This window comes from Acinonyx jubatus, chromosome B3 (assembly GCF_027475565.1).
Source record: "Acinonyx jubatus isolate Ajub_Pintada_27869175 chromosome B3, VMU_Ajub_asm_v1.0, whole genome shotgun sequence".
Classification (NCBI taxonomy): Eukaryota; Metazoa; Chordata; class Mammalia; order Carnivora; family Felidae; genus Acinonyx; species Acinonyx jubatus.
This window is the reverse complement of record NC_069386.1, coordinates 144,208,131-144,234,663: the sequence shown is the minus strand read 5'-3', so window position 1 is coordinate 144,234,663 and position 26,533 is coordinate 144,208,131. Positions and strand designations below refer to the sequence as shown.

General features: G+C 57.6%; 1 long non-coding RNA gene and 1 gene segment (V, D, J or C); one reads left to right on the top strand and one right to left on the bottom strand.

Moving 5' to 3' along the window:
• The window catches only part of LOC128316153 (uncharacterized), a 30,957-nt gene extending 22,819 nt beyond the window's left edge, over positions 1–8,138 (bottom strand). Inside the window, exon 1 of the long non-coding RNA XR_008299763.1 lies at positions 7,401–8,138. This is a non-coding gene — a long non-coding RNA (uncharacterized LOC128316153). The remainder of the gene's footprint in view (positions 1–7,400) is intronic.
• LOC128316151 (immunoglobulin heavy constant gamma 4-like) overlaps positions 1–22,476 on the top strand; it is a 65,056-nt gene extending 42,580 nt beyond the window's left edge. The window contains 6 exon segments of the C gene segment in view: positions 15,519–15,809; positions 16,087–16,143; positions 16,271–16,600; positions 16,709–17,029; positions 18,375–18,505; positions 21,350–22,476. Coding sequence covers positions 15,519–15,809; positions 16,087–16,143; positions 16,271–16,600; positions 16,709–17,029; positions 18,375–18,505; positions 21,350–21,433 — 1,214 coding nt within the window.
• Positions 22,477–26,533: the final 4,057 nt, after the last annotated feature.

Genomic DNA, 26,533 nt, shown 5'->3' with positions numbered 1-26,533 from the left:
GCCAAAAGGACACTGTCCTCCGAATAGCGGGATCTGTTCTCTGATCGTGGCTTCTAACTGGAGTGCCGACAAAGAAGAGGGAGAGGCCATTGTCGCAAGCGCCCCCCTCTTCGGGTGGAATGACTTCCAAGGGACATAAAGTGTTGGCGTCTTCTTCTGCCCCTGTATTTTTCTGTTTTTCACTTTTTGGGAATCAGACATCAAAAACTAAGACCCTCAAAAGCAAGTGCATATGGGGGGAAAATTAGAAAGTCACCACACATGCCCAGGGAAAGCCTCAGGCTCAGAAAAGACTTAAGACATTAAGTTTACATCTCAGGCTGACCATTGGCACAGAGACCGCCTAGCACAATCAGACAAACAAAAACAATAAATAAACAACAACAACAACAACAGCTTGGGGAAGGAGAAGAATCTGACGTCCAGAGCCACCACATTGAATTCAAATGTCCGGTTTTCAACAAAAAAAATCACAAGGCATACAAATAACCAGGAAAATAAGGCCTACTTAAAGGCCATAAAAATGAAACTGTTCCCAAAAGAGAATTGATGGCAGTTTTACCAAAGATTCAAAACAACCATCTTAAAGACACTTGAAGAATTATGGGAAGTTGTGGAGAAATTCAAGAAAATGATATGAGCAAAATGCAAATATCAATAAAGAAATAGAAAATCCAGAAAGAAACAAAAAAGAACTTGGGGAGATGAAAAGTACAATAATTGAAATGAAGACTCAAAGCAGATTTTAGCAATGATTCTTTGAGAAGAAAGAGTCAATGAACTAGAAGATGGGACAATTGAAATATTCAAGTCTTAGGAATAGAAAGAAAGAAGATTGAAGAAAAGTGAACAGAGCCTTAGTGACCTGTGGGAGTGAATCAACATACACATTGTGGGAGTCCCAGAAAAAGAAGATAGAAAAAAGCACAGAGACTATTTGAAGAAATAAGGGCTAAAAACTTCTGAGAGTTGATGAAATACATGAATATAAACATCCAAAAAGTTCAATTAACTCCAAGCAAAATGAACTGAAAGAAACTCACGCTGAGAGACACATTATAATCAAGTTTCAAAAGCCAAAGATAAACAGAGAATCTTGAAAGCAGTGAGAAAGAAGTGGCTCATCACACACAAGTGCTCCTCAAAAAAATCTTAAGCAGGTTTTTCATCAAAACCTTTGGAGGCCAGAACGCAGTAGGCTGATATATTCAAAGTGCTCAAAGAAAAAAAGAGTTGGCCAAGAATCTTTTATCTGGCCAGCCTGTCCTTCAAGAGTGAGGAAGAAGTTAAGACATTCTCAGAGAAACAAAAGCTGAGAAAGACCATTGCCACTGGTCCTGCTCTGCAGCAAATGTTCAAGGGTCACCTACAGGGTTCAGTGAAAACACACTGGACAGAAGCTCAAAGCCAAGTAAAGAAATGAAGATCTTCATAACGCTAAGCACATGGGCAATTACAAACGTTACTACCTTTGTAATGATGGTTTGTAAACTTATGTGTTGTTTTCTACATGATTCAAGAAACTAACATATTTTATTTAGTCTAAAAGTTAGTGTTATTGGGGTGCCTGGGTGGCTCAGTCGGTTGTGCATCCGACTTCGGCTCGAGTCATGATCTCACAGTTCGTGGGTTGGAGCCCCACTTCAGGATCTGTGCTGACAGCTCGGAGCCTGAGGCCTGCTTTGGAAACTGTCTCCCTCTCTCTCTGCCCCTCCCCTGCTCATGCTCTCTCTCTCTCTCTCTCTCTCTTTCTCTGTCTCATAAAAATAAATAAAAATAAAGAAATGAAAGTTAGTGTTGCTGTAATTTTGGTTTTTACTCCACGTGTTGTTTCCTACATGATTTAAGAGACTAATGACACCTGAACTAATACAATGTTATTTGTCAATTATATCTCAATAAAACAGGAAAAAGAGACTAATATATTCAAAAGAATTATTAGGTTATGTTTTGGTGGTTATGTTTGATGTAGTTTTATGACATTAACAACTGATAGAGGTGGGAGATAGAGTGAAGCTGGTATGAATTCAGATTAAAGCATTATAACCTTAGGATGTTGAACATGATCCCCTGTAGCCACAAAGAATGTAGGTATAGAACATGAATAAAAGATAATAAGAAAAGAACTTAAAAATATTTCACTACAAAAAATAAACTAAACACAAAAGATAACAGTAATGCAGGGAATCAGGACCCAAAAAAAAAAGCTGTAAGGCATGTAGAAAACAAATAGAAAAAAAGACAGACGTTCCTCCTCATCAGTAATTACTTTAAATGAAAATACAATCAAAATACAGAGATTGGCAGAATGGATAAAAAACACATGATCCAACTCTATGCTTGTTATTTTTCAAGAGACTCACTTTAGACTCACAGAAACAAATAATTTTTTAATTTTATTTTTTTAATTTACATCCAAATTAGTTAGCATATGCTGCAATAATGATTTCAGGAGTAGATTCCTTGATGCCCCTTCCCCATTTAGCCCATCCCCCCTCCCATAACCCCTTCAGTAACCCTCTGTTTGTTCTCCATATTTAAGAGTTTCTCATGTTTTGTCCCCCTCCCTGTTTTTATATTATTTTTGCTTCCCTTCCCTTGTGTTCATCTTCCCTTGTGTTCATCTGTTGTGTTTATCTATTCTTTCCTGCTTTGTCAAAGATTAGTTGGCCGTATGTTTGTGGGTCCATTTGTGGGTTCTCTATTCTGTTCCATTGATCTGAGTGTCTGTTTTCGTGCCAGTACCATACTGTCTGGATGACGACAGCTTTGTAGTATAGCTTGAAGCCCAGGATTGTGATGCCTCCTGCTTTGGTTTTCTTTTTCAAGATTGCTTAGGCTATTTGGGGTCTTTTCTGGTTCCCACAAATTTTAGTATTATTTTTTCTAGCTCTGTGAAGAATGCTGGTGTTATTTTGATAGGGATTGCATTGAATATGTACATTGCTTTGGGTAGTATCGACAAAACAAATATTGAAAGTGAAAGATTGAAAAAACTTTATGTGGGGTGCCTGGGTGGCTCAATTGGCTAAGCATCCTACTCTTCATTTCAGTTCAGGTCATGATCTCAGTTTGTGAGATTGAGCCCCACATCAGGCTCCTTGCTGACAGTGCAGAGCCCACTTGGGTTTCTCTCTCTCTCTCCCTCTCTCTCTCCCCCTCCCCCATCAAATAAATAAACTTTTTAAAAAATATTTTATGGAAATAATAGCCAGAAGAGAACAGGATTGACTGTACTTACATCAGATAACATAGACTTTAAGTCAAAAAAAGTTTATGAGACAAAGAAAAACATTATATATCAATAAAAGTTTCAATACAGCAAGACAATATAACAGTTATGAACATTTACACATCCAATGACAGACCAACAAAATATATGAAGCAAATTGCATGGAATTGAAGGCAAAGAAAGATAGTTCTACAATAACAGAGGCTTCAATACCCCATCCCCAATAATGGACAGAACAACCAGATAGAAGATAAGTAAGGAAATAGGACTTGAACAACACAATGAACCAAGCAGATCTGACACACACAGACACCCATGCAGAGCACCCCACCCAACAACAACAACGCACACCTTCTTCTCAAATGCACCTGGGCATCCTCCAGGAGGGACCATAAGTTAGGACACGGATTAAGTACCAATAGATTTTAAGAGATAGATTTCATACAAGGTATCTTCTCTGACCACAGGGGGATGAAGTTAGAAATAAATGACAACAGTAAAAGTGAAAAACACACAAATTTTTGTAACTTAAACAACACACTCTTAAGCAACCAATGGATCAAAGTATACATCACAAGGAAAACTAGACCATACTTAGGGATGAGACATCTGGGTGGCTGAGTTGGTCAAGCATCTGACTCTTGATCTCAGCTCATGTCTTGATCTCAGGGTCATGAGGTCAAGCCCTGCATTGTGTTCTGCACTGGATGTGAAGCCTTCTTAAAAAGAAAAAAGAACACACTAGGAATGATTAAAATAAAAAAAAAACAATGAAAATGATAGTAAGAGAATGCTATGAACAGCAATATACCAACAAATTGGATAACCTTCATGAAATGGATGAATTCCTAGAAGTTCACAACCTACCAAGACTAAATAATCAAGAAATAAAAAATCTGAAGAGAGCTATAACTAGTAAGGAAATTGGATCTGTTAATCAAAAATATCCTGACAAATAAAAGCTCTGGACCTATTGGTTTTGCTAGTGAATTCTACCAAACATTCAAAGAGGAACAAATACCAATGTCAAACTTTTCAAAAATATTGAAGTGGAAGGAGCACTTCCTAGTTCATTCTATGAGGCCAGCATCACCCTTATACCAAAGCCAAAGACACTAACGAAAGCCACAGACCAATATTCCTTATGAACACTGATGCAAAACCCTCAACAAAATACTAGCAAGTCGAATACAGCAACATATTAAAAGGATTATATACTATGACCAAATGGGATATATTCCTGCAATGTAAGGATGTTTCAACATACAAAAATTGATCAATTTTGGGATGCTGGGTGGCTCAGTCCATTAAGCATCTGACTTCAGCTCAGGTCATGATCTCCTGGTTGATGGGTTCGAGCCCCACGTTGGGCTCTGTGTTGACAGCTCAGAGCCTGAAGTCTGCTTCAGATTCTGTGTCTCCCTCTCTCTCTGACCTTCCTTGCTCATGTTCTGTCTCTCTCTCTCTCAAAAATAAATATTTAAAAAACTTTTAATTGATCAGTGTAATATACCACATTAATATAATTAAGGTAAGAAAAACACACGATCATCTCAATTGATGCAGAAAAAGGACTGGACAAAATTCAACACACATATATTATTTGAAAAACCATTCAACAAACCAGGGAAACAAGGAAACTACCTCAACATATCAAAAGCCACATATGAAAAATCCACAACAAACATAATACTCAGTGGTGAAAGACTGCAAGTTTTCCTCTAAAATCAGGAACAAGGAAAGGATGTTCATTTTCACCACTTCTATTCAACATAACACCGGAAGTTCTGACCAGAGAAATTAGGCAAGAAAGCGAAACAAAAATAATCAAAATTGAAAAAGAAGAAGTAAAATTATCTCTGTTCACAAAGATGATAAGGTCTTATGTGCAGAAAACCCTATAGATTTCACACACACACACACACACACACACACACACACACACACACACTGTTAGAACTAACAAATGAATTCAGCAAGTAGCAGTATACAAATTCAGTACACAAAAACCAGCTGCATTTCTACACACTAACAATGAACAATGTGAAAAGGAATTAAGAACACAATTCCATTTGCAATAGCATCAAAAAGAATAAAATACTAAGAACAAACCCACCCAAGGAGGTGGAAGTCTTGTGCAATGAAGACTACACACCATTGCCAAAGGAAGGAAGACACAGAGAAATGGAAGCACACCCATGGTCATGAACTGGGAGGTCTAAGGTTGTACAGGTGTCAATACTTCCCTAAGCAATCTACAGACTCAGTGCAATTCCTATCAAAATCCCAATGACGTTTTCTGCAGAAATAGAAAGACCCATCCCATAATTTATGTGGAATCTCAAGGAACCCTAATAGCCAAAACAATCTTGAAAAAATGAGAACAAAGTTTGAGGACTCAACACTTTCTGATTTCAAAACTTACTACAAAGCTATAGTAATCAAAACAGTGTGCTACTGATATGAAGACAAACATATAAACCAATAGAACAGAGTAGAGAGTCCAGAAATAAACCCTCACATATAAGGTTAAGTGATTTGGGGCAAGGGTGCCAGGAGCATTCAATGGGGAAGATATTTTCAATATTTTCAATAAATGGTTCTGGGGAAAACTGGATATCCACATGGAAGAAAATGCAGTTGGAATCTTATCTAACATCATCTACAAAAACTAACTGAAAATGGACCAAAGACATAAGGGTAAGACCTGAAACTATAAAACGCTGAGAAGAAAACACTGGGAAAGTTTTGCAGTGTCAGAATTTATTGGATGTGACACCAAAGGCACAGGCAAGAAAAGAAAAAATAGATGAATTGGACTGGATGAGAATTTAAGGATTTTTTGGCATTAAAGGACACCAGCAACAGTGAAAAGCCAACCCACGAAAGTGAGCAAACATTTGCCAATCACACATCTGATAAGGGATTAATGTCCAGAATCCAGACATAAAAACTGCTGCTTCGGCGTTTTTGCTTTCCAAAAATTGTGTAAATGTCTCTTATGACCAACCATAATCTGGGGCCACTCAGGGAAAGGATCCTAAGAAATTTAGTTACTTCTTAACTAAATTGACATAGACCAAAACCACCACAATCCACTCCTTGTCAACCAAACATGCCTCTTTGAACCACCTTTAGTTTCCAAATAAAACACAAGAGCAACATTATCTTACACCTACCATAGTGAAATTATCCCACATACAACTGAAAATATGCCAACCCTCTTTCCAAAAGAGGGTACAAAGTCCAATACATCACTTGAAATGTCTTTGGATGGTGTCATCTCTTCTTGATAACTAATGCTCAACTTTGGATGTCTTGCAAATTAAATACTGAGATATGGTAAATCAGCATTAATGCATCTTATGTGAGATAGGACGGAGATGAGAGGGTGGAAAAAAAGAAAAAAAATTGGTCAGTATATATACAAATTTCATATCAAAATCTGGACCATCTTAGAATTCCACCGACCACATTATGGATGAATCCAATCTTCTCTATGGGGCAATCCTGCTTGGTGCCAGGTACTCAGATTATAGAAGTGGACACGGTCCATGGCTTTAAGACACAAGAGATCATGGGATGACGGTCCAGATGCTTTCTTAATCAGTAAACTCTTGCATAAAACTATTTTACTGTGCATGGGCTGCCTCTTCCTTGCCAGAAAGGGGCTGAGCCCTTGAACCCAAAGGACAACAGGCCTTGTGCACAGGGTTCTCCTGGCCCACCAAGCTGTTGTCCGTGGTGCTGCTTTTGCTTTTCTGTACAGCACAATGAATTCTTTTAATAAATAGATTTTGTTTTTTATTTTTATTGAAGTACAGTTGACGCACAACATTCTGGTGACTTTGGGCGTGGAGCACAGGGATGGGACAGTCTGTGCACTATAAACAGCTCACACCCGTGTGCCACGTTTGTTGCGAACGATGAGCCAATGTGAACTGATGACAGCTGAGTAAAGTCCGGAGTTCACAGTAAGGTCCACCCCTAGTAGGTTCTCTGAGCCTGCACCCTGTCCGCGGTGCTGCCCCGGTCAGCCTGCTGTTCAGGCTGCTGTCCTCACGTTTCCCCCACTACCGTTTCCTACAGAAGAATCGCCCGGCCCGAAGATCCCCTCTGCCCCACCTATTCCTTCCTCCCTCCCCCCAAACGCCCGGCAACCGCTGACCTTCGCGCCGTCACACTACATGTGCTGTCCCCCACATCACGCAGTGCCGGTGGTACAGCGTGTAGCCTTCTCCAGCTGGCTCCCTCCCCTCAGGGCACACGGGCCGGCACGCGGCCCACATGTGCCCACGGGGTGCTGACTATAGGGCTTGTCGGCACGAACAGACCTTCCAGTGGCCCTGCCACGAGGAGGGCAGGTGTGTGTGCTGGCCTGGCAGCCCGAGCCCTCCTCCACCTTCTGAAAGAAAGAATATCATGTCATCCAAGGTCACTTTCCCTGAAAGAGGCAGCCCCGGCGGGGGGAGATGGTCCGCACCATCCAGGTGAGGGTACTACACAAATACCTCATATGCCTGCACAAAATATTACATATACACAGTAAGCATCTGCAGGTACCCGGAAGCAGGTGCCCATAAGGGGAGGGGAGGGGTTGCTGAGACGCTGTGGCAGCAAGTCAGGCTGGAATGAGCCAGGCCCCGGGCCAGGCTGGTGTCTCACGGCTGCCCTGGACGACCACCACCGCAGGCTCTGACGCCGCGGGTCGGGGAGAGGCCCCTGGAAGGGACATCCGTGAACACCTCCAGAGCATCTCTTTGTTCTTGTAACCACAGGGTGAATGTTTCTGAAAGCCAAACCCAGAGTTCAGCATGATGGTTGAAAAGCGTCAACACTAGGTAATTTCATCGCCTCACCAACTTTTCTGTGAAAGGATTATTCTGGAAAGGACGGGCCTTGCAAACCTAGGCTGGGACAGATGTGTGGTCTCCGACAAAACCCAGTGCCTGATGGCCCACATCCCACTGCCACGCCCTCGGCAGCCAAGGCAGCCCTCCCCCACACTGATCCGGCACAGCAGGTGCCCCAGAGCCCCGTGATGACCCCACGAGGGACAGCGACCCGGCACCACGCCAGGGGCACTGCATGGGGACCAGGGGAGGGAATTAGCTGTCCAAGGGAAGTACGATGTGCCACTTGGTCTTGCCAAAACCCTGCCTTTACAGGTGCCTGGGGCCCCATGTGCCTAATGCACGGTAGCCGGGACACCCTCGAGGGTTTTGCCAAACTCATCGGTTCCCGTGATCTGACCAGAGTTGTGTAGATGGATGTGCTTCTTGAGCAACCAGGGGCCCACAGTTTGCAGAGGACCCTAACTGCCGGGCACCGCGAGAGGGGGCCGGGCTGCGGGAGCCCGGAGTGTGGGGTGCACACTCCCTTCACCGACGCTGTGACCGATGGCATTTGCAAAGTGGCCACTGCAGTATTTCCAGGACCACGGGCTCCTCCATCACCTTGCCCTGCCCCATGCAGGGGGCGGGGTCTGCTCCCCTCTCCAGAAGCCCAAGGGTCTCTGTGAACTCCGTGGGGATGGGGGCACAGAAGAGCCATTGCTGGATTCCTAAGATCAGGACCTAAGGAGACGTGGCTTCTCGTGGGAGTCCGGCCCTGGGCCCAGTGCAGCCGTCCAGCTACGGCCAAGGTGCCATTCTGGGGAGCCCCGGGGACCAAGCGGGCCGGACCCACCCAGCCAAGGCCCCAGACCCCAGGAGGAGCCCAGAGCCCTCACTCACATGAGTGTGAGCAGGGCAGAGAGCCTCGCACCACAGGCCGAGGGCTCCAGGCACACCCACAGCCCCGCAGGCCCGGATTGGGACTTGGACGTGGTGCGGAGGCGTCCCCATCGAGGCCTAACACCGCAGGAAGTGGCAGCCTGGGGTGCACACTGTGGTTGTCCAAACACAGGGGCTGAGGGGTCACGGACCCCTTGCACGGGCAGCACAGGGACCACACAGGGTCTCTCAGCTGCAAGGACATTTTCAGGTCCGGTGACCACCACGAACTCTGTCCCTGCACATCAGGCTTCTGTCTGTCCTCTAGGGTAGTAGCTTCCCTCTGACCGTGGGCAGATGACAGTGACCGTGGCTGAAGCCAGAGGAAGACAGCATCCCACCAGGGAGGCCACACTGCTGAGTGGATGGGACAAGGCCCAGGGCGGGGCCTCAGGCTATGGGTGGGTCAACCTGTGCCCACACCACACACCCAGGTGAGAGCAGGGTTCATGTGCCCTCCTTTGGGACCACAGCAACCCCCCCAGAGCCCACCCCCGCACACCCAGGCCCTCTGAGACAGAAAGTACCCAGAAGAAAAGGGAACTTCAGAAAGCGTGTCGCTGAGCCACCTAGTTTCAATCCTGTTCTTAGTCTTCCCACGGCTGCCTGGGGGCTAGGAAGGGGGCTATGGGCACAGAGCTCAGCCACAAGGAGCCACATGTGCCTGGGGCCAGAGCGAGGAGGGCCGAGGTGCTGGGGCCAGCCTTCCGTCGCCCCAGCCCTTGGTGAGTAGGCTCCGCACGGAGAGAGGGCAGCGTGGGGGCAGCAGAAGCAGCGCAGGAGCCAAGGAGAGACGGGGCCCCACGGACGGGCCAGAGCAGCCAGCATGGGGGACACAGGCTGCCTGGGGGGCCAGGGCACCGGCCAGGTCAGGGACGAGGGAGGCATGGGCAGGAGCGCCCACGCCAACATTGCTGGACGCACCAGACGTGGCAACTGGGCCTTCAAGGAACATGATGGCCATGGTGGGCCTGAGGCCTGCCCTTTGCCATCTGTGCTGGGAGCCCAGGGCTGGGCTGCCCTGAGCTACTGCAGGACCAAGGCCGACATGGACAGACAGGCCTAAGGTGAGGGCACAGGGAGAGGCCGGCCCAGCACAGGGGAAGAAGAGGACCCGAGATGGCCCGAGGGTCCTGTCCAGGACACTGGGGCTGGCTCTGGCCCCAGGCCAGGGTCAGAGGTGCTGGCCATGGGGTCCTGGACTGCAGCCCATGAGCGGGGACAGAGCACGAGGGGCTGGCAGGGGCTCCCGTGTGCTCAGAACCCAGACAGTAGCACAGGGGCAGACGGTCAGGAGCCAAACCTGGGCTAAGGAGTCTGGGATGGGCAGCTGAGACCGGGGCAGCCCTAAGAACACACAGTAGTTGCGGGCTGAGCTCGCCTGTGGGGGAGAGGTCATGGGGCAGCAAGGGCAGAAAGCAGCTGTGGTCCATTAGCTCCAAGGACCAGTGGTGGAGTTTGTGTAGGTGAGCAGGGGAAGGGGTCGAGCAGAAGGGGCAGGGGGAGAACAGGAGGGACAGGGGGCTGCCCCAGGAGCTCCAGGGAGAACGCAAAACTTGTACAGGGAGCAGGGGCAGGGGGCAGGGCATGAGGGACTGGGTGTTGCCCTGGGATCTCCAGGGGAGCCCACAGAGCTGGTACAGGTGAGTAGGGGCAGGGGGAGGGCAGGAGGGGCGGGGGGAAGCCAAGAGGGGCAGGGGCAGAGCAGGAGGGGCAGGGGGAGAGCAGGAGGGACAAGGGCTTGCCCCAGGAGCCCCCAGGGAGGACACAGAGCTGGTACAGGTGAGCAGGGGCAGGGGGAGGGCAGGAGGGGCGGGGGGAGGGCAGAAGTACAGCTGCCCCGGAGCTCAGGAGAGCCAACGGAGCTTGTGCAGGTGAGCAGAGACAGCAGGTGGAGAGCAAGAGGCATGGGGCTGCCCCAAGAGCTCAGGGAGCAGGCAGAGCTTGTGAGGGTGAGCAGGGGTTGGAAGGGGAGGAGGAGCAGGGGGAGAGCAGGAGGGGCAGGGGGAGGGCAGGAGTTGTAGGGGGTGGCCCTGGGAACTCCAAGGTAGTCAGCAGAGCTGGTACAGGTAAGCAGTGGCAAGGGGCAGGGAGGAGGGAAGGAGGGGCAGGGGGAGAGCAGAAGAGACAGGGGAGAGCAGGAGGGGCAGGGGGAGAGCAGGAGGGGCAGGGGGAGAGCAGGAGGGACAGGACTGCCCCAGGAGCTCCCAGGGAGCACACAGAGCTGGTACGGGTGAGTGGGGGCAGGGAGGAGGGCAGGAGGGGCAGTGGGGAGAGCAGGAGGGACAGGGAGCACACAGAGCTGGTACAGGTGAGCAGGGGCAGAAGGCAGGGCAGGAGGGACAGTGGGGAGAGCAGGAGTGACGGGCCTGCCCCAGGAGCTCAGGGGAGCAGGTAGAGCTTGTGAGGGTGAGCAGGGGCAGAGGGAGAGCAGGAGGGGTAGGGGGGGAAACAGGAGGGACAGAGGCTTACCCCATGAGATTCCAGGAAGCACACAGAGCTGCTACAAATGAGCAGGGGCAGGGGAGAGAGAAGGAGGTGCAGGGCTGCTCCTGGAGCAACCAGGGAACACAGAGAGCTGGTACTCATGAGTGGAGGCAGGGAGGAGGGCAGAAGGGACAGTGGGGACAGCAGGAGGGACAGGGCTGCCCCAGGAGCTCCCAGGGAGCACACAGAGCCGGTACAGGTGAGCAGGGGCAGAAGGCAGGGCAGGAGGGACAGTGGGGAGAGCAGGAGGGACAGGGCTGCCCCAGGAGCTCCCAGGGAGCACACAGAGCTGGTACGGGTGAGTGGGGGCAGGGAGGAGGGCAGGAGGAGCAGTGGGGAGAGCAGGAGGGACAGGAAGCACACAGAGCTGGTACAGGCGAGCAGGTGCAGGGGGCATGGCAGAAGGGGCTGTGGGAGAGCAAGAAGGGCAGGGGGAGAGCAGGAGGGGTGGGGAGAGCAGAAAGAGCACGGTGCTGCCCCAGGAGCTCCCAGGGAGCACACAGAGCTGGTACAGGTGAGCTGGGGCAGGGGGCAGAGCAGAAGGGGAAGGGGGAGAGCAAGAGGGGTAGGGTTGCCCCAGGAGCTCCCTGGGAACACACAGAGCTAGTACAGGTGAGCAGGGGCAGGGGGAGTGCAGGAGGGGCAGGGGCTGCCCCAGGAGATCAGGGGAGTAGGAAGAGCTTGTGAGGGTGAGCAAGGGGTTGGGAGGGCACGAGGAGCAGGGGGAGAGCAAGAGAGGCAGGGGAAGAGCAGGAGGGGTGGGGGGAGAGCAGAAGGTGCAAGGGGAGAGCAGGAGGGACAGGACTGCCCAGGAGCTCCCAGGGAGCACACAGAGCTGGTACGGGTGAGTGGGGCAGGGAGGAGGCAGGAGGGCAGTGGGAGAGCAGGAGGGACAGGGAGCACACAGAGCTGGTACAGGTGAGCAGGGGCAGGGGGAGGGCAGGAGGGGCAGGGGAAGAGCAGGAGAGGCAGGGCTGCCTCAGGAGCTCAGGAGAGCCAGCAGAGCTTGTGCAGGTGAGCAGGGGCAGCAGGGTGAGGGCAGGAGGGACAGGCAGCTTCCCCAAGAGCATCTGGGGGCACACAGAGCTGGTACAGGTGAGCAGGGGCAGGGGGAGGGCAGGAGGGGCAGGGGAACAGCAGGAGAGGCAGGGCTGCCTCAGGAGCTCAGGAGAGCCAGCAGAGCTTGTGCAGGTGAGCAGGGGCAGCAGGGTGAGGGCAGGAGGGACAGGCAGCTTCCCCAAGAGCATCTGGGGGCACACAGAGCTGGTACAGGTGAGCGGGGGCAGGGGGGAGGGCAGAAGAGGCAGGGCTGCCCCAGGAGCTCAGGGGAGCAGGCAGAGCTTGTGAGGGTGAGCAGGGCATTGGGAGGGCAGGAGGAGCAGGAGGAGAGCAGGAGGGGCAGGGGAAGGCAGGAGGGACAGAGGGAGGGCAGGAGGGTAGGGGCAGGGCAGGAGGGAGGGGGGAAGGGCAGAAGAGTCAAGGCTCCCCCAGGAGCTCAGGGGAGCCAGCAGAGCTTGTGCCAGTGAGCATGGTTGTCGGTAGAGCAGGAGGGGCAGGGAAAGAGTGAGAGGAGGTAGGGCTGCCCCAGGAGCTCCCTGGGAGCACACAGAGCTGGTACAAGCGAACAGGGACAGGGGGCAGGGAAGGAGAGGCACGGGGGAGGGCAGGAGAGGCAGGGCTCCCCCAGGAGCTCAGGGGAGCCAGCAGAGCTTCTACCGGTGAGCAGGGTTCCTGGGAGGGCAGCAGGGGCAGAGGGAAGCAAGAGGGGTAGGGCTGCCCCCAGGAGCTCTCTGGGAGTACACAGAGCTGGTACAGGTGAGCAGGGGCAGGGGGCAGGGGGCAGGGCAGGAGGGCAGGAGGGGCAGGGGGGAAAGCAGGAGGGACAGGGCTGCCCCAGGAGCTCCCAGGGAGCACACAGAGCTGGTACAGGTGAGTGGGGGCAGGGAGGAGGGCAGGAGGGGCAGTGGGGAGAGCAGGAGGGACAGGGCTGCCCCCGGAGCTCCCAGGGAGCACACAGAGCTGGTACGGGTGAGTGGGGGCAGGTGGCAGGGCAGAAGCAGCTGGGGGAGAGCAAGAGGGGCAGGGGGAGAGCAGGAGGGGTGGGGGAGCACAGGAGGGGCACAGTGTTGTCTCAGGAGATCCCAGGGAGCACACAGAGCTGGTACAGGTGAGCAGGGGCAGGGAGCAGGGCAGGAGGGGCAGGGCTATCCCCAGGAGTTCAGGTGAGCAGACAGAGCTTCTGAGGGTGAGCAGGGGGTTGGAAGGCAGGAGGGGCAGCAGGAGAGCAGAAGGGACAGGCAGCTGCCCAGGAGCTCCTGGGGGCACACAGAGCTGTTACAGGTGAGCAGGGGCAGGGGGAAGAGCAGGAGGGGCAGGGGAGAGGGCAGGAGACGAAAGGTTGCCCCAGGAGCTCAGGGGAGCAGGCAGAGCTTGGGAAGGTGAGCAGGGGTTGGGAGAGTGGGAAGAGCAGGGGAAGCCAGGAGGTGTAGGGGGAGACCAAGAGTGGCAGGGAAGAGCAGGAGGGGCAGAGCAAGAGGTAGGGGCAGGGCAGGAGGGGCAGGGGGAGGACAGGAGAGGCAGGGCTCCCCCAGGAGCTCAGGGGAGCCAACAGAGCTTGTGCCAGTGAGCAGGGTTCCTGGGAGGGCAGGAGGGGCAGGGAGAGAGCAAGAGGCGTAGGGCTGCCCCAGGAACTCCCTGGGAGCACACAGAGCTGGTACAGGTGAGCAGGGACAGGACAAGAGGGGCAGGAGGGAGGGCAGGAGAGGCAGGGCCGCACCAGGAGCTCAGGGGAGCAGCCAGGGCATGTGAGGGTGAGCAGGGGCAGGGGGAGGCAGGAGGAGCAAGGCTGCCCCAGGAGCCTCAGGGGTGAAGGGCAGAGGGACTGAGCTAAGAGCAGCCCTGGACTAGGTGGGAGCTGAGCGGTACGGCACAGAGACCACAAGGGCGCGGGCCCAGGAGAGCCTCCCTGGACACGGGAGGGCGTGAGCCGCCTGAGGCCCGGTGGACAAGGTAGGGGGGAGAGGCGAGCCTGGGTAGGAAGGTCTCTGGGGCTGAAGGGACAGGGGTGGCCACAGTCTTAGGCTCAGGGCGCTGAACCCGCTCTGGAGGCTCGTGGGGATGGGGGACAGAAGACTGGACATGACAAAGCCAGGAGGGGTGGCTCAGGGAGGTGGACCCGGTGCAGGGAAGGGGGAGCCTGGGAGTTTGAGGCAGGGCCGCCAGCCTGGAGTGTGGGTGGGAGGGGAGGCCAGGCAGGGCCATCAGACTTGGCAGAGAGGTCGGGTCTGGCTGGGGACGTGGGCTCTGAGGTGCTGGCACCGTGCACGAGACGACAGCCAGGGCGGGGCAAGGCTCCCACCGGCACTGAGGGGCAGGCAGGCTCAGGAAAGACCTCTGCTGAAAGAGGGCTCTGGGGACAGGGAGGAGCTGGACAGGCCCCAGGGCACGGGCACTGAGTGAGCCCAGGAAGGCCTGAGGAGGGGCTCAGGGCAGGGACGGGATCCGGCGCCCGGGCGCTTTAGCTGCAGGGCTGACCCAGAAGATGTGAGGCCTGGAGGGCAGACAGCAGGCCACGACGAGGACTCCGGGCTGAGGGGCACGGGCAGCGGGTGGCAGAGGCCTGCTGTGTTCAAGAAAGGGCCCGCTGGCCCAGGGCAGATTCAGGCTGGGACAACAGGGCAGTGGGCTCAGGGCCTCAGCAGAGGCCCGTTGGGAGCAGGGGCCACCGGTCAGAGCTCAGACAGATGGCTCGCTCAGGCCGAGCACCCACAGGAAGCCCGAGTGGGGACCCAGGGGCTGGGCCCAGGAGACTCTAATCCAGCTAGGAGGTCACCCAGCACCGACCAGGCCCATGGGGCCAGCACCTGCAGCCGCAGAAACACGAGGCCCTGGGGCGGCAGAGAGCTACGCCGGGCGGCGGGTCTGCAGACTTCCTGGAGGGCCACCCCAAGCCCGGGCACCTGATACCCTGCCCGGACCCTCCCAGGAGCGAGACCCTTGTGGTCACTCGGCCTCCTCTCTTGCAGCCTCCACCACGGCCCCATCGGTGTTCCCACTGGCCCCCAGCTGCGGGACCACATCTGGCGCCACCGTGGCCCTGGCCTGCCTGGTGTTAGGCTACTTCCCTGAGCCGGTGACCGTGTCCTGGAACTCCGGCGCCCTGACCAGCGGTGTGCACACCTTCCCGTCCGTCCTGCAGGCCTCGGGGCTCTACTCTCTCAGCAGCATGGTGACAGTGCCCTCCAGCAGGTGGCTCAGTGAGACCTTCACCTGCAACGTGGCCCACCCGCCCAGCAACACCAAGGTGGACAAGACCGGTAAGAGGGTGTCCACTGGGAGACAGGCCAGGTCAGCCGGTCCACCTGGACCCCGGGGCACAGGAGAGGCACCTCTGTCCCCCAAGCTCGGGGAGGAGGGCCTCTGGGCCTGGCTGCCTGGTCCAGTGTGAGCACAGGCTGCACAGCCCCACCATACTTCATCTCCACTGGCAGGCACCAGTCTGGGGACGCCCCCCTGACCTGCCCTGACCTAGCCCACCCCAAGAGCTGTCCCCACCCATGGCCCCCACTAACCTCCAGTCTGGTCTCTCTGCAGTGCCCAAAACCGAGCTCCCACCGAAACCCAAATCCTGCGACTGTCCCAAATGCCCACGTGAGTCACCAGGGCACCACCTTGCACACCAAGGCGATGGCCCACGTCCAGGGACTGCCTGGTGGGGGGAATGTTCAAGAGGAGCACCCCCCAAATGCTGACCCCTGCATTGTGTCTTCCACACCAGCTCCTGAGATGCTTGGAGGACCGTCCATATTCATCTTCCCCCCAAAACCCAAGGATACCCTCTCGATTTCCCGGACGCCGGAGGTCACGTGCTTGGTGGTGGACTTGGGCCCAGATGACTCCGATGTCCAGATCACATGGTTTGTGGATAACACCCAGGTGTATACAGCCAAGACGAGGCCACGTGAGGAGCAGTTCAACAGCACCTACCGTGTGGTCAGTGTCCTCCCCATCCTACACCAGGACTGGCTCAAGGGGAAGAACTTCAAGTGCAAGGTGAACAGCAAATCCCTCCCCTCCCCCATCGAGAGGACCATCTCCAAGGACAAAGGTGGGCAACAGGACAGATGGGGCACAGGGAGGTCGAGTGGGGCCTGGCGGACCCAGGCCAGCCCTCCACCCTGGGAGTGACCATCTGTGCTGACCTCTGACCCCACAGGACAGCCCCATGAGCCCCAGGTGTACGTCCTGCCTCCAGCCCAGGAGGAGCTCAGCAGGAACAAAGTCAGTGTGACCTGCCTGATCGAAGGCTTCTACCCGCCTGACATTGCCGTCGAGTGGGAGATCACCGGACAGCCGGAGCCAGAGAACAACTACCGGACGACCCCGCCCCAGCTGGACAGCGACGGGACCTACTTCCTGTACAGCAGGCTCTCGGTGGACAGGTCCCGCTGGCAGAGGGGAAACACCTACACCTGCTCGGTGTCACACGAAGCTCTGCACAGCCACCACACACAGAAATCCCTCACCCAGTCTCCGGGTAAATGAGCAGCGCGCCCGGCCCCCCAGCAGGCCCCCGTGGGCTCTGAGCGCCCACCCCTGTGTACATCCCCCCCCCACCCCGGGCAGGCACCCTGCGTGAAATAAAGCACCCAGCACTGCCCTGGGACCTGTGACACTGTCGTGCGTCTTTCCGAGGCAGAGCTCAGGACACCCGGGCCTCTGGGAGGTGCGGGCAGGCCAGGCCCCGAGGCTCAGGGGTCACCATTCACGGGAGAGCGTGGGTCCCACCAGGGGCCGGGACCTGAGTGGGCAGGTCTGCACAGGCGGGCGAAACTCATGGCCGGGAGCGGCCTGGGACAGAGAGAGGGCTTGGCCAGGGGCTACTCAAGGCCGGAGGGGGCCGACAGGGAACGGAGAAGCCCTCCAGAGCCCCTCAGGGAACGGGGCGCACGGTCTTTCCCACGTCTCGACCCGCCCAAGCTGTGGGACGCTGGCCTGTCCTCTTCCTCTGCTCCCCCCGTCCCCTGGACCTCTTGACAGCTCTGAGCGGTAGCTCTGTGCCAGTGCAGTAGCCAGGCCTTACCCATGCTGTGAGGACAGGCACTCACCCTCTCTCAGACGAGGTGGCCCCGCCTGGCTTCATCCTGCCTGGGGCCAGGCCTGTCCACTCGTGGGGACACTCACCCCGCTGCCCCAAACGGGCAGAGGCAAGCAGTCCTGAGTGCCCAGGGGAGGGACCATCCCAGACACCCACATGGACGCTGAAAACAAGCCCCTCCCACTGAGCAGGGCCACCTTCACAAACACACACACACACACACACACACACACACACACACGCACACACGCACACCTGACCCACCGGGCCTCACACGGGACAATGTGCCAGGGCCCAGACCGGAACCAGGCTTGGGAACCCTCACCGTGGACCCCAGCCTGGTCCCCACCCCCTCCCACACCTATCGGCCGCTCAGCAGCCCATCCACACGCCGACCACACTGACCAGCCCTTCTTCTCCCCAGGACACTGGGGCCCCTCCCAACACACACCAACCCCCACCCCCAGCTGGCCCCGACACTCGCACCCACTCGTTCGCTAGGGTCACTCCCTGCCACCCTCTCGACCCTTCCCTGGGCTCTGCTGACCCTCCCGCCCTCTGGGCCGGGTCCCCAGGAGAACGGGTGTGGTGGTCAGGCTGCCTTCCCCCCAGACAGCCCCAGCACAGCGCAGAGCAGAGAGGGAGCGCGTCCCCACGGGCCAGGCCCAGGCGGGAGGATGGGGGCACCGAGGCCGGTGCCCTGAGGCTACGGAGGGCCGCGACCGTCACCCCGGGAACCACTGCTATGGGCAGGCATGGCACTGACCACTCCCTTCCTGTCCAGAGCTGCTCCTGGACGACAGCTGTGCGGAGGACCAGGACGGGGAGCTGGATGGGCTGTGGACCACCATCTCCATCTTCATCACGCTCTTCCTGCTCAGCGTGTGCTACAGCGCCACTGTCACCCTCTTCAAGGTGGGTGTCCCCGCACCGCCCCGCACTGTGGCCCGCTGTCCCAGCGCTGGGGACCCGCTGGAACCATGCCATCCCCACACTGACTCGACGCTGACCCCATGGTGCCCCCACGCTGACCCCACGCTGCCCGCACGCTGACTCCACGCTGCCGCCACAGTGACCCCACGCTGACCCCACGCTGCCCCCACACTGACCCCACGCTGCCCTCACGCTGACCCCGTGCTGACCCTACACTGCCCCCAGGCTACCCCCAGACTGACCCCACGCTGACCCCAGACTGACTTGACACTGACCCCATGTTGCCCCCACACTGCCGCCAGGCTACCCCCACACTGACCCCACGCAGACCCCACCCTGCCCCCACGCTGCCCCCACGCCGCCCCCACACTGGGGACCCACTAGAACCACGCTATCCCCACACTGACTCGACGCTGACCCCATGGTGCCCCCACGCTGACCCCACGCTGCTCCCACGCTGCCCCCATGCTGACCCCACGCTGTCCCCACACTGGGGACCCACTGGAACCACGCTATCCCCACACTGACTCAACGCTGAACCCATTCTGCCCCCACGCTGACCCCACGCTGCCCCCACACTGACTCCACGCTGCTCCCACACTGCCCCCACGCTGACTCCACGCTGACCCCACACTGACCCACACTGGGGACCAACTGGAACCATGCTATCCCCACACTGACCAGACACTGACCTCATGCTGCCCCACACTGACCCCACCATGACCCCACGCTGTCCCCACTGTGACCCAATGCTGCCCCCACACTGACCCCATGCTGACCCCACGCTGCCCCCACGCTGACCCCAGGCTACCCCCACACTGACCCCACGCAGACCCCACCCTGCCCCTACACTGCCCCCACGCTGACCCCGTGCTGACCCCACACTACCCCAAGCTACCCCCACGCTGCCCCCACACTGGGGACCCACTGGAACCACGCTATCCCCACACTGACCAGACGCTGACCTCATGCTGTCCCCACACTGACCCCACTGTGACCCAATGCTGTCCCCACACTAACCCCATACTGACCCCATGCTGTGGACCCACTTTCACCATGCTGTCTCCCCTGTGACCCCACACTGACCCCATGCTATTCCCATGCAGTCCCTACACTAACCCCACACTGATCCCACGCTGACCCCGTGCTGCCCCCAACTGACCCCATGCTGTCCTAACCGTGACCCAATACTGACCCCACGCTGACCACATGCTGTGGTCCCACTGTCACCATGCTGTCCCCACGCTGTTCCTACACTGACTCCCACGCTATCCCCTCTCTCCCCATTCCATCCCCATGCTATCCACGAAATGACTTCATGCTGACCCCATGCTGTGGACCCACTGTCACCATGCTGTCCCCATGCTATTCCCACACTGACCCCATACTGCCCCCATTCTGACCCCATGCTCCCCCATGCTGACCCCACTGTGACCCCACACTGACCCCACACTGACCCCATGCTGTCGACCTACTCTTACCATGCTGTCTCCCCTGTGACCCCTACTGACCCCATGCTGTCCTGCTTGTGACCCCCATGCTAACCCCAGCCTGTCCCCATGCTATTCCCATACTGTTCCCGCAATGATCCCAGGCTTCCCCACACTAACCCCACGCTATCCCTACGCTGACCCGTGCTGCTTCCCACACTGACCCCATGCTGACCCCATACTGTGGACCCACTGTCACCATGCTGATTCCACTCTGACCCCATACTTTCCCCATGCTATTCCCTAGCTGTCCCTGCAATGACCCCACGCTGTCCCCACACTGACTCCATGCTGACCTCACACTGTCCCCACACTAACCCTACATGTCCAAACCGTGACCCGATGCTGACCCCACACTGACCCCATACTGCCCCCATTCTGACCCCATGCTCCCGCACGCTCACCCCACGCTGACCCCACACTGACCCCACACTGACCCCATGCTGTGGTCCCACTGTCACCATGCTGCCCCCACGCTGTTCCCACACTGACCCCCACGCTCTCCCCTCTACCCCATGTCTTTCCCATGCTGTCCCCGAAATGACCTCATGCTGACTCCATGCTATGGACCCACTGTCACCATGCTGTCCCCATGCTGTTCCCACACTGACCCCACACTGTCCCCACACTGACCCCATCCTGACCTGACACTATCCCCACACTAACCCCATGCTGTCCCCACCGTGACCCAATGCTGACCTCACACGGACACCTGGCTGACCTATGCTCTAGACCCACTGTCCCCATAATGCTGACCCCATGCTGACCCCACAGTGAACCAATGCTGTCCCTATAGTGACCCCATGCAGACCCCACGCTGTGGACCCACTGTCACCATGCTGCCCCCACGCTGTTCCCAAACTGACCCCATGCTGTTCCCACACTGACCCCACACTGTCCCCACACTGACCCCATCCTGACCTCACACTGTCCCCACACTAACCCCATGCTGTCCCCACCGTGACCCAATGCTGACCTCACACGGACACCTGGCTGACCTATGCTCTAGACCCACTGTCCCCATAATGCTGACCCCATGCTGACCCCACAGTGAACCAATGCTGTCCTTATAGTGACCCCATGCAGACCCCACGCTGTGGACCCACTGTCACCATGCTGCCCCCACGCTGTTCCCAAACTGACCCCACGCTGTTCCCAAACTGACCCCAGGCTGTTCCCACACTGACCCCCACGCTATCCCCTCTGTCCCCTCCCAGTCCCCATGCCATCCCCATAAGACTCCCTCCCACTCAAGTGGTCCCGGGGAGGGGGGCGCCTGGAAGGGGGGCTGTCCTCGGGGGTCCCAGCCACGTCACCTCCTGCCCTCCTGCTGCAGGTGAAGTGGATCTTCTCCTCGGTGGTGGAGCTGAAGCGCACGATCGCGCCCGACTACAGGAACATGATCGGGCAGGGGGCCTAGGGCCAGCCCGCCTGGGCAGGTGTCAGCGCTGCCCCAACCCTGCACAGGATCCCGGTGCATCAGCCTGCTGCCAGGCCTGCTCTCCCGCCCTCTGACCTCGCCACCCTCTGACCTCACAGCCACCCTGGGCCTGCGCCCTCGCCCTCTGGCCTCGCGGCCCCTGTGAGCTGCATCCTGCGCCCTGACCCCCCCGTTCGGAGAATCGCGTGGACGGCAGGTTGTGCCCCAACCTGAGCTGGTGGACGCCCGTTGGGCCCTCCACGGCGGCCGCCAGGCTACCGCTGTGGCCGCGCACGGTCAGCGGGCACGCTCATCCTGGAGGAGGCGGGCGGCTGCGATCCCAGTGTCTGTCTGGCAGGGACCGGCCTCTGTGCGAACCCCGTCCAGGCCAGGCTCCAGGACGCAGGGTTTCCCCAGAGCAGCCACGTCGGCCCAGATCCTGAGGAAGCTTCCGACGTGTCACTAACGGTCAGTCAGATCTTCTGCGCCAGAGGAGACCGCGCAGACAAGGGCCTGGGCCTGTGGCTGCTGCAGGAGCCCCGTGGATGCCGGGGACAGAGTGACATCCAGCCAGACAGGCCTCCTGCAGAGGGGTCTGGTGACCTGGTCCCCGGGCCAGTGGGACACAGCCTCGGTGGACACAGGTGGAAGGTGCCAGGAGGCCAGGGCGGCAGGCCCAGCCCGCCCCCCCCGTGGCCGGGGCCTGAGTCCCAACAGGCTCACACGGGGGGTGGGAGACAGAGACAAGCCCACGGCCGGGCGGACCCCCAGGACTGGCTCTCCGCCCTGGCTTTGGGTGGGTGCCAAGTCGGGGCCCCCACATGGGAAGAGATGACCACGCAGGGGAGGAGGAGCAGAGCCCCCAGCCCCAGGGACAGAGAGCCCGGGGGTCCCATATGGGAAAGCCACTGCCTAAGCTTGGATAGCTTGTTTTATTGTTTTAAATGTCTGGAGCTCGTTGATTTCCTTTAGCATTTCTTTTTCTTTTCCTTTTTTTTTTTTTTTTTTTTAATGACAATAAAACATCCTTAAAAACTCCATAACCGGCTGGGGAAAGTCTTCCTCTGTTGACGCGCCCCGTGAAATCCACAGACTGGCCGTGCCGTGTGTCGGTCCCTCCAGCCGTGGGAGCAGGACCCCCGGCCCCTGGGGTTCCCGGGGGGTGAGGTGCGCTGCAGGCGCGACGGGTCACGTGACGCCTTGTGGGGCGCAGGGGGAGCATCCTGACCTGGCCAAGGGCACCGCAAGAGGCACCTATTGGGTGTGTATTAGCACGGGCTGCTAGCAAAGCACGACAGTCCCGTGGTGTGGACAACGTGCACTGATGTTTCCACGATTCTGGAAGCTGGCAGGCAGACCCGGGTGTCATGGGGCCGGTGGCCCCTCAGCACGTAGACGCCGTGTCCTCACACATCCGGCCCGCTATGCGTGTCTGTGCCCCGACCTCCTCTTACAAGAGGAGGAGTGAGTCCATGGTGAGGACCAGTCACACTGGATCAGGACTCACCCTAGTGACCTCACTTTAACCTATTACCTCTCGAAAGACCCCATCTCCCAATACAGTCACATTCTGGGGTCCTGGGGTCAGGGCTTCAAGATTTGAATTTGGGGAACGCATTTCAGGAGAGTTGGGCTCAGGTGGGAGCACCAGTGAAGGCCAGGTCGGGTGAGGCCCGGGGGGACAGCACTGTCCCAGGTAAGCGAAGCTGGACACCAGCCCGAGGGGTCAGGACACTCAGTCGGGGGGAGGCCCAGCGAGAACACCACCACCCGGGGGTGGGGGTGGGGGGCAGAAAAGACCAAGTTCTACAGGAAGAATGCCAAGTGGGGGCAGGCAGTCCATTGGCGTCAGGAGGCCATGGGGTCCCTGGCCAGCAGCGATGGAGTCGGGATTCTGTCCTTGCAGTGCCTGGGGGTCTCGGGTCCCGGAGGTGCCCCGGGTTGCAGGAGACACGTGCACCTCGAGGGCAGAGGCGGGACCACACCTGCCAGCCCTTCCCAGTAAGGGCCCTGGGGAAGGGAGGCCAGCACGAGGGGCTGCGGTCTTCTGGGGACGCAGTGGGAGTGGGGCGTGGGCTCTGAGTCTGCAGGTCAACAGCCCGGCCCGAGGCCCAGGGCGGGCAGAGAGTCGTGGCCAGCGCGGCCACGGTGCCTCAGGACCGCTCAGGGAGCACCTCCCACCTCCCCGGGGGCAGGGGCTGCCTCACCAGTGGGGGCCGCACCAAATACAGGGCGGCCGTGGGGAGAACGCCCCGGCCCCCAGGGATCCTGGGGGCTCCAGGCGACCACACCGTCCACACAGCTTGCCCAGCACCCCTCCCTCTCGGTCCCTGGGCTGGGGCCCCCGCTCCATCCCCTGGACCAGAGATCAGTCTCCATCCTTCCCACCCTCCCACCGGAACGCCGGGGTCTTCAGCAGCTGGTTGACCCCATGGCCCCCGCGGGAACACGGGGCATGACCGTACCCTCCACTCTGAGGGCAGGAACGCCCGCTCTTTGAGAGCAATCTCCCAGCAGGCCCTGAGGCCCCCACCTGTGACCCTCCGATAACGCCATACCACGTGGGCCCCCCCCTCCACGTTCCCCCAGGGACCCACACACACCTACGTGCCTCTCCATGCAACCCCTCAGACCCCCTAAGGTCCTGCAGGCTGCTCCTGTGTGAGCCCTGAGGTCGGCCTCCTGCTGCCTGCCGCTCCTCAGGGGCCCCCTACTCTGGGCTTCCGCTCAGACACAGGCCCGGGTGCATCTCCCTTTGCCCGTGTTCACACCTCCACCTGTGCCTCACACACACACACACACACACACACGGACCAGCGGGCTGGCCTCACTCCTGGACCTGGGACCCACCTGGTCCCGCCCTCCCCCCCCACTCGCTCGCACTGGGAGGGAACCAGCTGGCGCCTGAACCCTGTCCCCACGGGGGGGCCCAAGACGCACAGACATCAGCGTGGGTGGGAGCGGGAAGGGGAGGATGCAACTGTGTCCCCACATTGCGTGTGTTGGAATCCTAGCTCTAAGTGTCATGGTGTTAGGAGGCGGGGCTTTGGGGCACCAGAGGTCGTCAGGGTGGAGCCCCCATGACTGGGGTTAGTGCCCTTATGAAAAAGCGAGCTGCCTCCCCGCTTCCGGCACGTGAAGGTGCAGAGAGAAGACGCCGTCCGTGAGCCAGGCAGCGGGGACCCCCCAGACACCACGCCTGCTGGTACCTGATGTGGGCATCCAGCCTCCACACCCGTGAGGAGTGTCTGCGGTCTCTGTCGGGCCAGCCAGACGACTGGACAGGAGCCACCTGGACGGGCGGGCCTGGAAGAACGGGGTCCCCCAGGCCCCCTGCCCAACCCCCTACCCCCGGGACCCAGGTTGGCCGGCCATCAGAGGGGTACAGCGCCACGAGACTGCCCCCGGGTGCTGCTGAGCCCCAGCCTGCGTGGGGCAGGGACATCAGCCCCGGGCTCCCAGACCACACGCAGCAGGCAGTGGACTATTAGAGGCACCCAGATGGCGGCTCGGTCACTGCACAGGGGAGGACCCCCTACACCCACTACGCCCCACGCTCAGACACTGCCCCGGAAACCAGGGCATCTGAGTCTGCAGGGAGCTGGGCCCGTAGAGACACGCCCAGAGCCTCAGAGGCGCCCGAGCCCCGCCCACTCCGCAGCCTGAGCTGCCGCACCCGGCGCCCCATCCGCAGGCACCAGGGTGCTGACCGCCTGGTCCCTCGGGGAAGTCATCTTTTTCTTTTTACAGGGAGAGAGGGTGCAGGGGAGGGACAGAGACAGAGACAGAGAGGATTCCAAGCAGGCCCCACACTCAGCACAGACCCCCATGCAGGGCTCGATCCCGGGACCCCGCGATCAGACCTGAGCCGAAAGTAAGAATCAGACACTCATCCGAGTGAGCCATCCAGGCGCCCCCTGTAAGGAGTAATCTTTTGGTGCATTTCAAAGTCTTGCAAAATATTTCCTGTAGACATATTTCGCTCTCAGAGTATCCAGAATGTGCAGGGCACTCCGGCAAATCAATCGGGAAAATCGCACAATTCGGTAGAGAAATGGACACGAGAATTGAACAGATGTTTCACAGAGGCTATCCAAATAGCCCTCAAACATACAGAAAGGACGCTGCACTCCACCCGTGACAGGGAAGTGAAAATTTCTGAAAAGCCACCGGAGAGAAAGTGGTTCTGATTCCAACGGCGGTCGGTGCGGTGCCTTGTCTCAGACTAAACCTTTGCAGGCACAAGTACAAAGTGGAAAGACTGCCCGGCAGACAGTGATTTGAAGGCATCAGAGGACAAGCAGAAACGGGCAGACTCCGGGGAAGACTGTGCCCTGGAGAGATTGGTCTGAGGGCAAAGCCCAGTCCTTGCCACAGCTGCAGCTAGAATGCAGGGGGACCGGCAGCCGTCCAGGCACAGGGGCAGGTCGTGGGGTTTGGGGCCCCACCTCAGACAGGTGCAGCTAGAATGCAGGGGAGCGTGCAGCCGTCCAGGCACAGGGGCAGGTCGTGGGGTTCGGGGCCCCACCTCAGACAGGTGCAGCTAGAATGCAGGGGAGCGGCTGCCGTCCAGGCACAGGGGCAGGTCGTGGGGTTCGGGGCCCCACCTCAGACAGGTGCAGCTAGAATGCAGGGGAGCATGCAGCCGTCCAGGCACAGGGGCAGGTCGTGGGGTTCGGGGCCCCACCTCAGACAGGTGCAGCTAAAATGCAGGGGAGCGGGCTGCCGTCCAGGCACAGGGGCAGGTCGTGGGGTTCGGGGCGCCACCTCAGACAGGTGCAGCTAGAATGCAGGGGAGCGTGCAGCCGTCCAGGCACAGGGGCAGGTTGTGGGGTCCAGGGCCCCACCTCAGACAGGTGCAGCTAAAATGCAGGGGAGCGGGCAGCCGTCCAGGCACAGGGGCAGGTCGTGGGGTTCAAGGCCCCACCTCTGACAGGTGCAGCTAAAATGCAGGGGAGCGGGCTGCCGTCCAGGCACAGGGGCAGGTCGTGGGGTTCGGGGCCCCACCTCTGACAGGTGCAGCTAAAATGCAGGGGAGCGGGCTGCCGTCCAGGCACAGGGGCAGGTCGTGGGGTTCGGGGCCCCACCTCAGACAGGTGC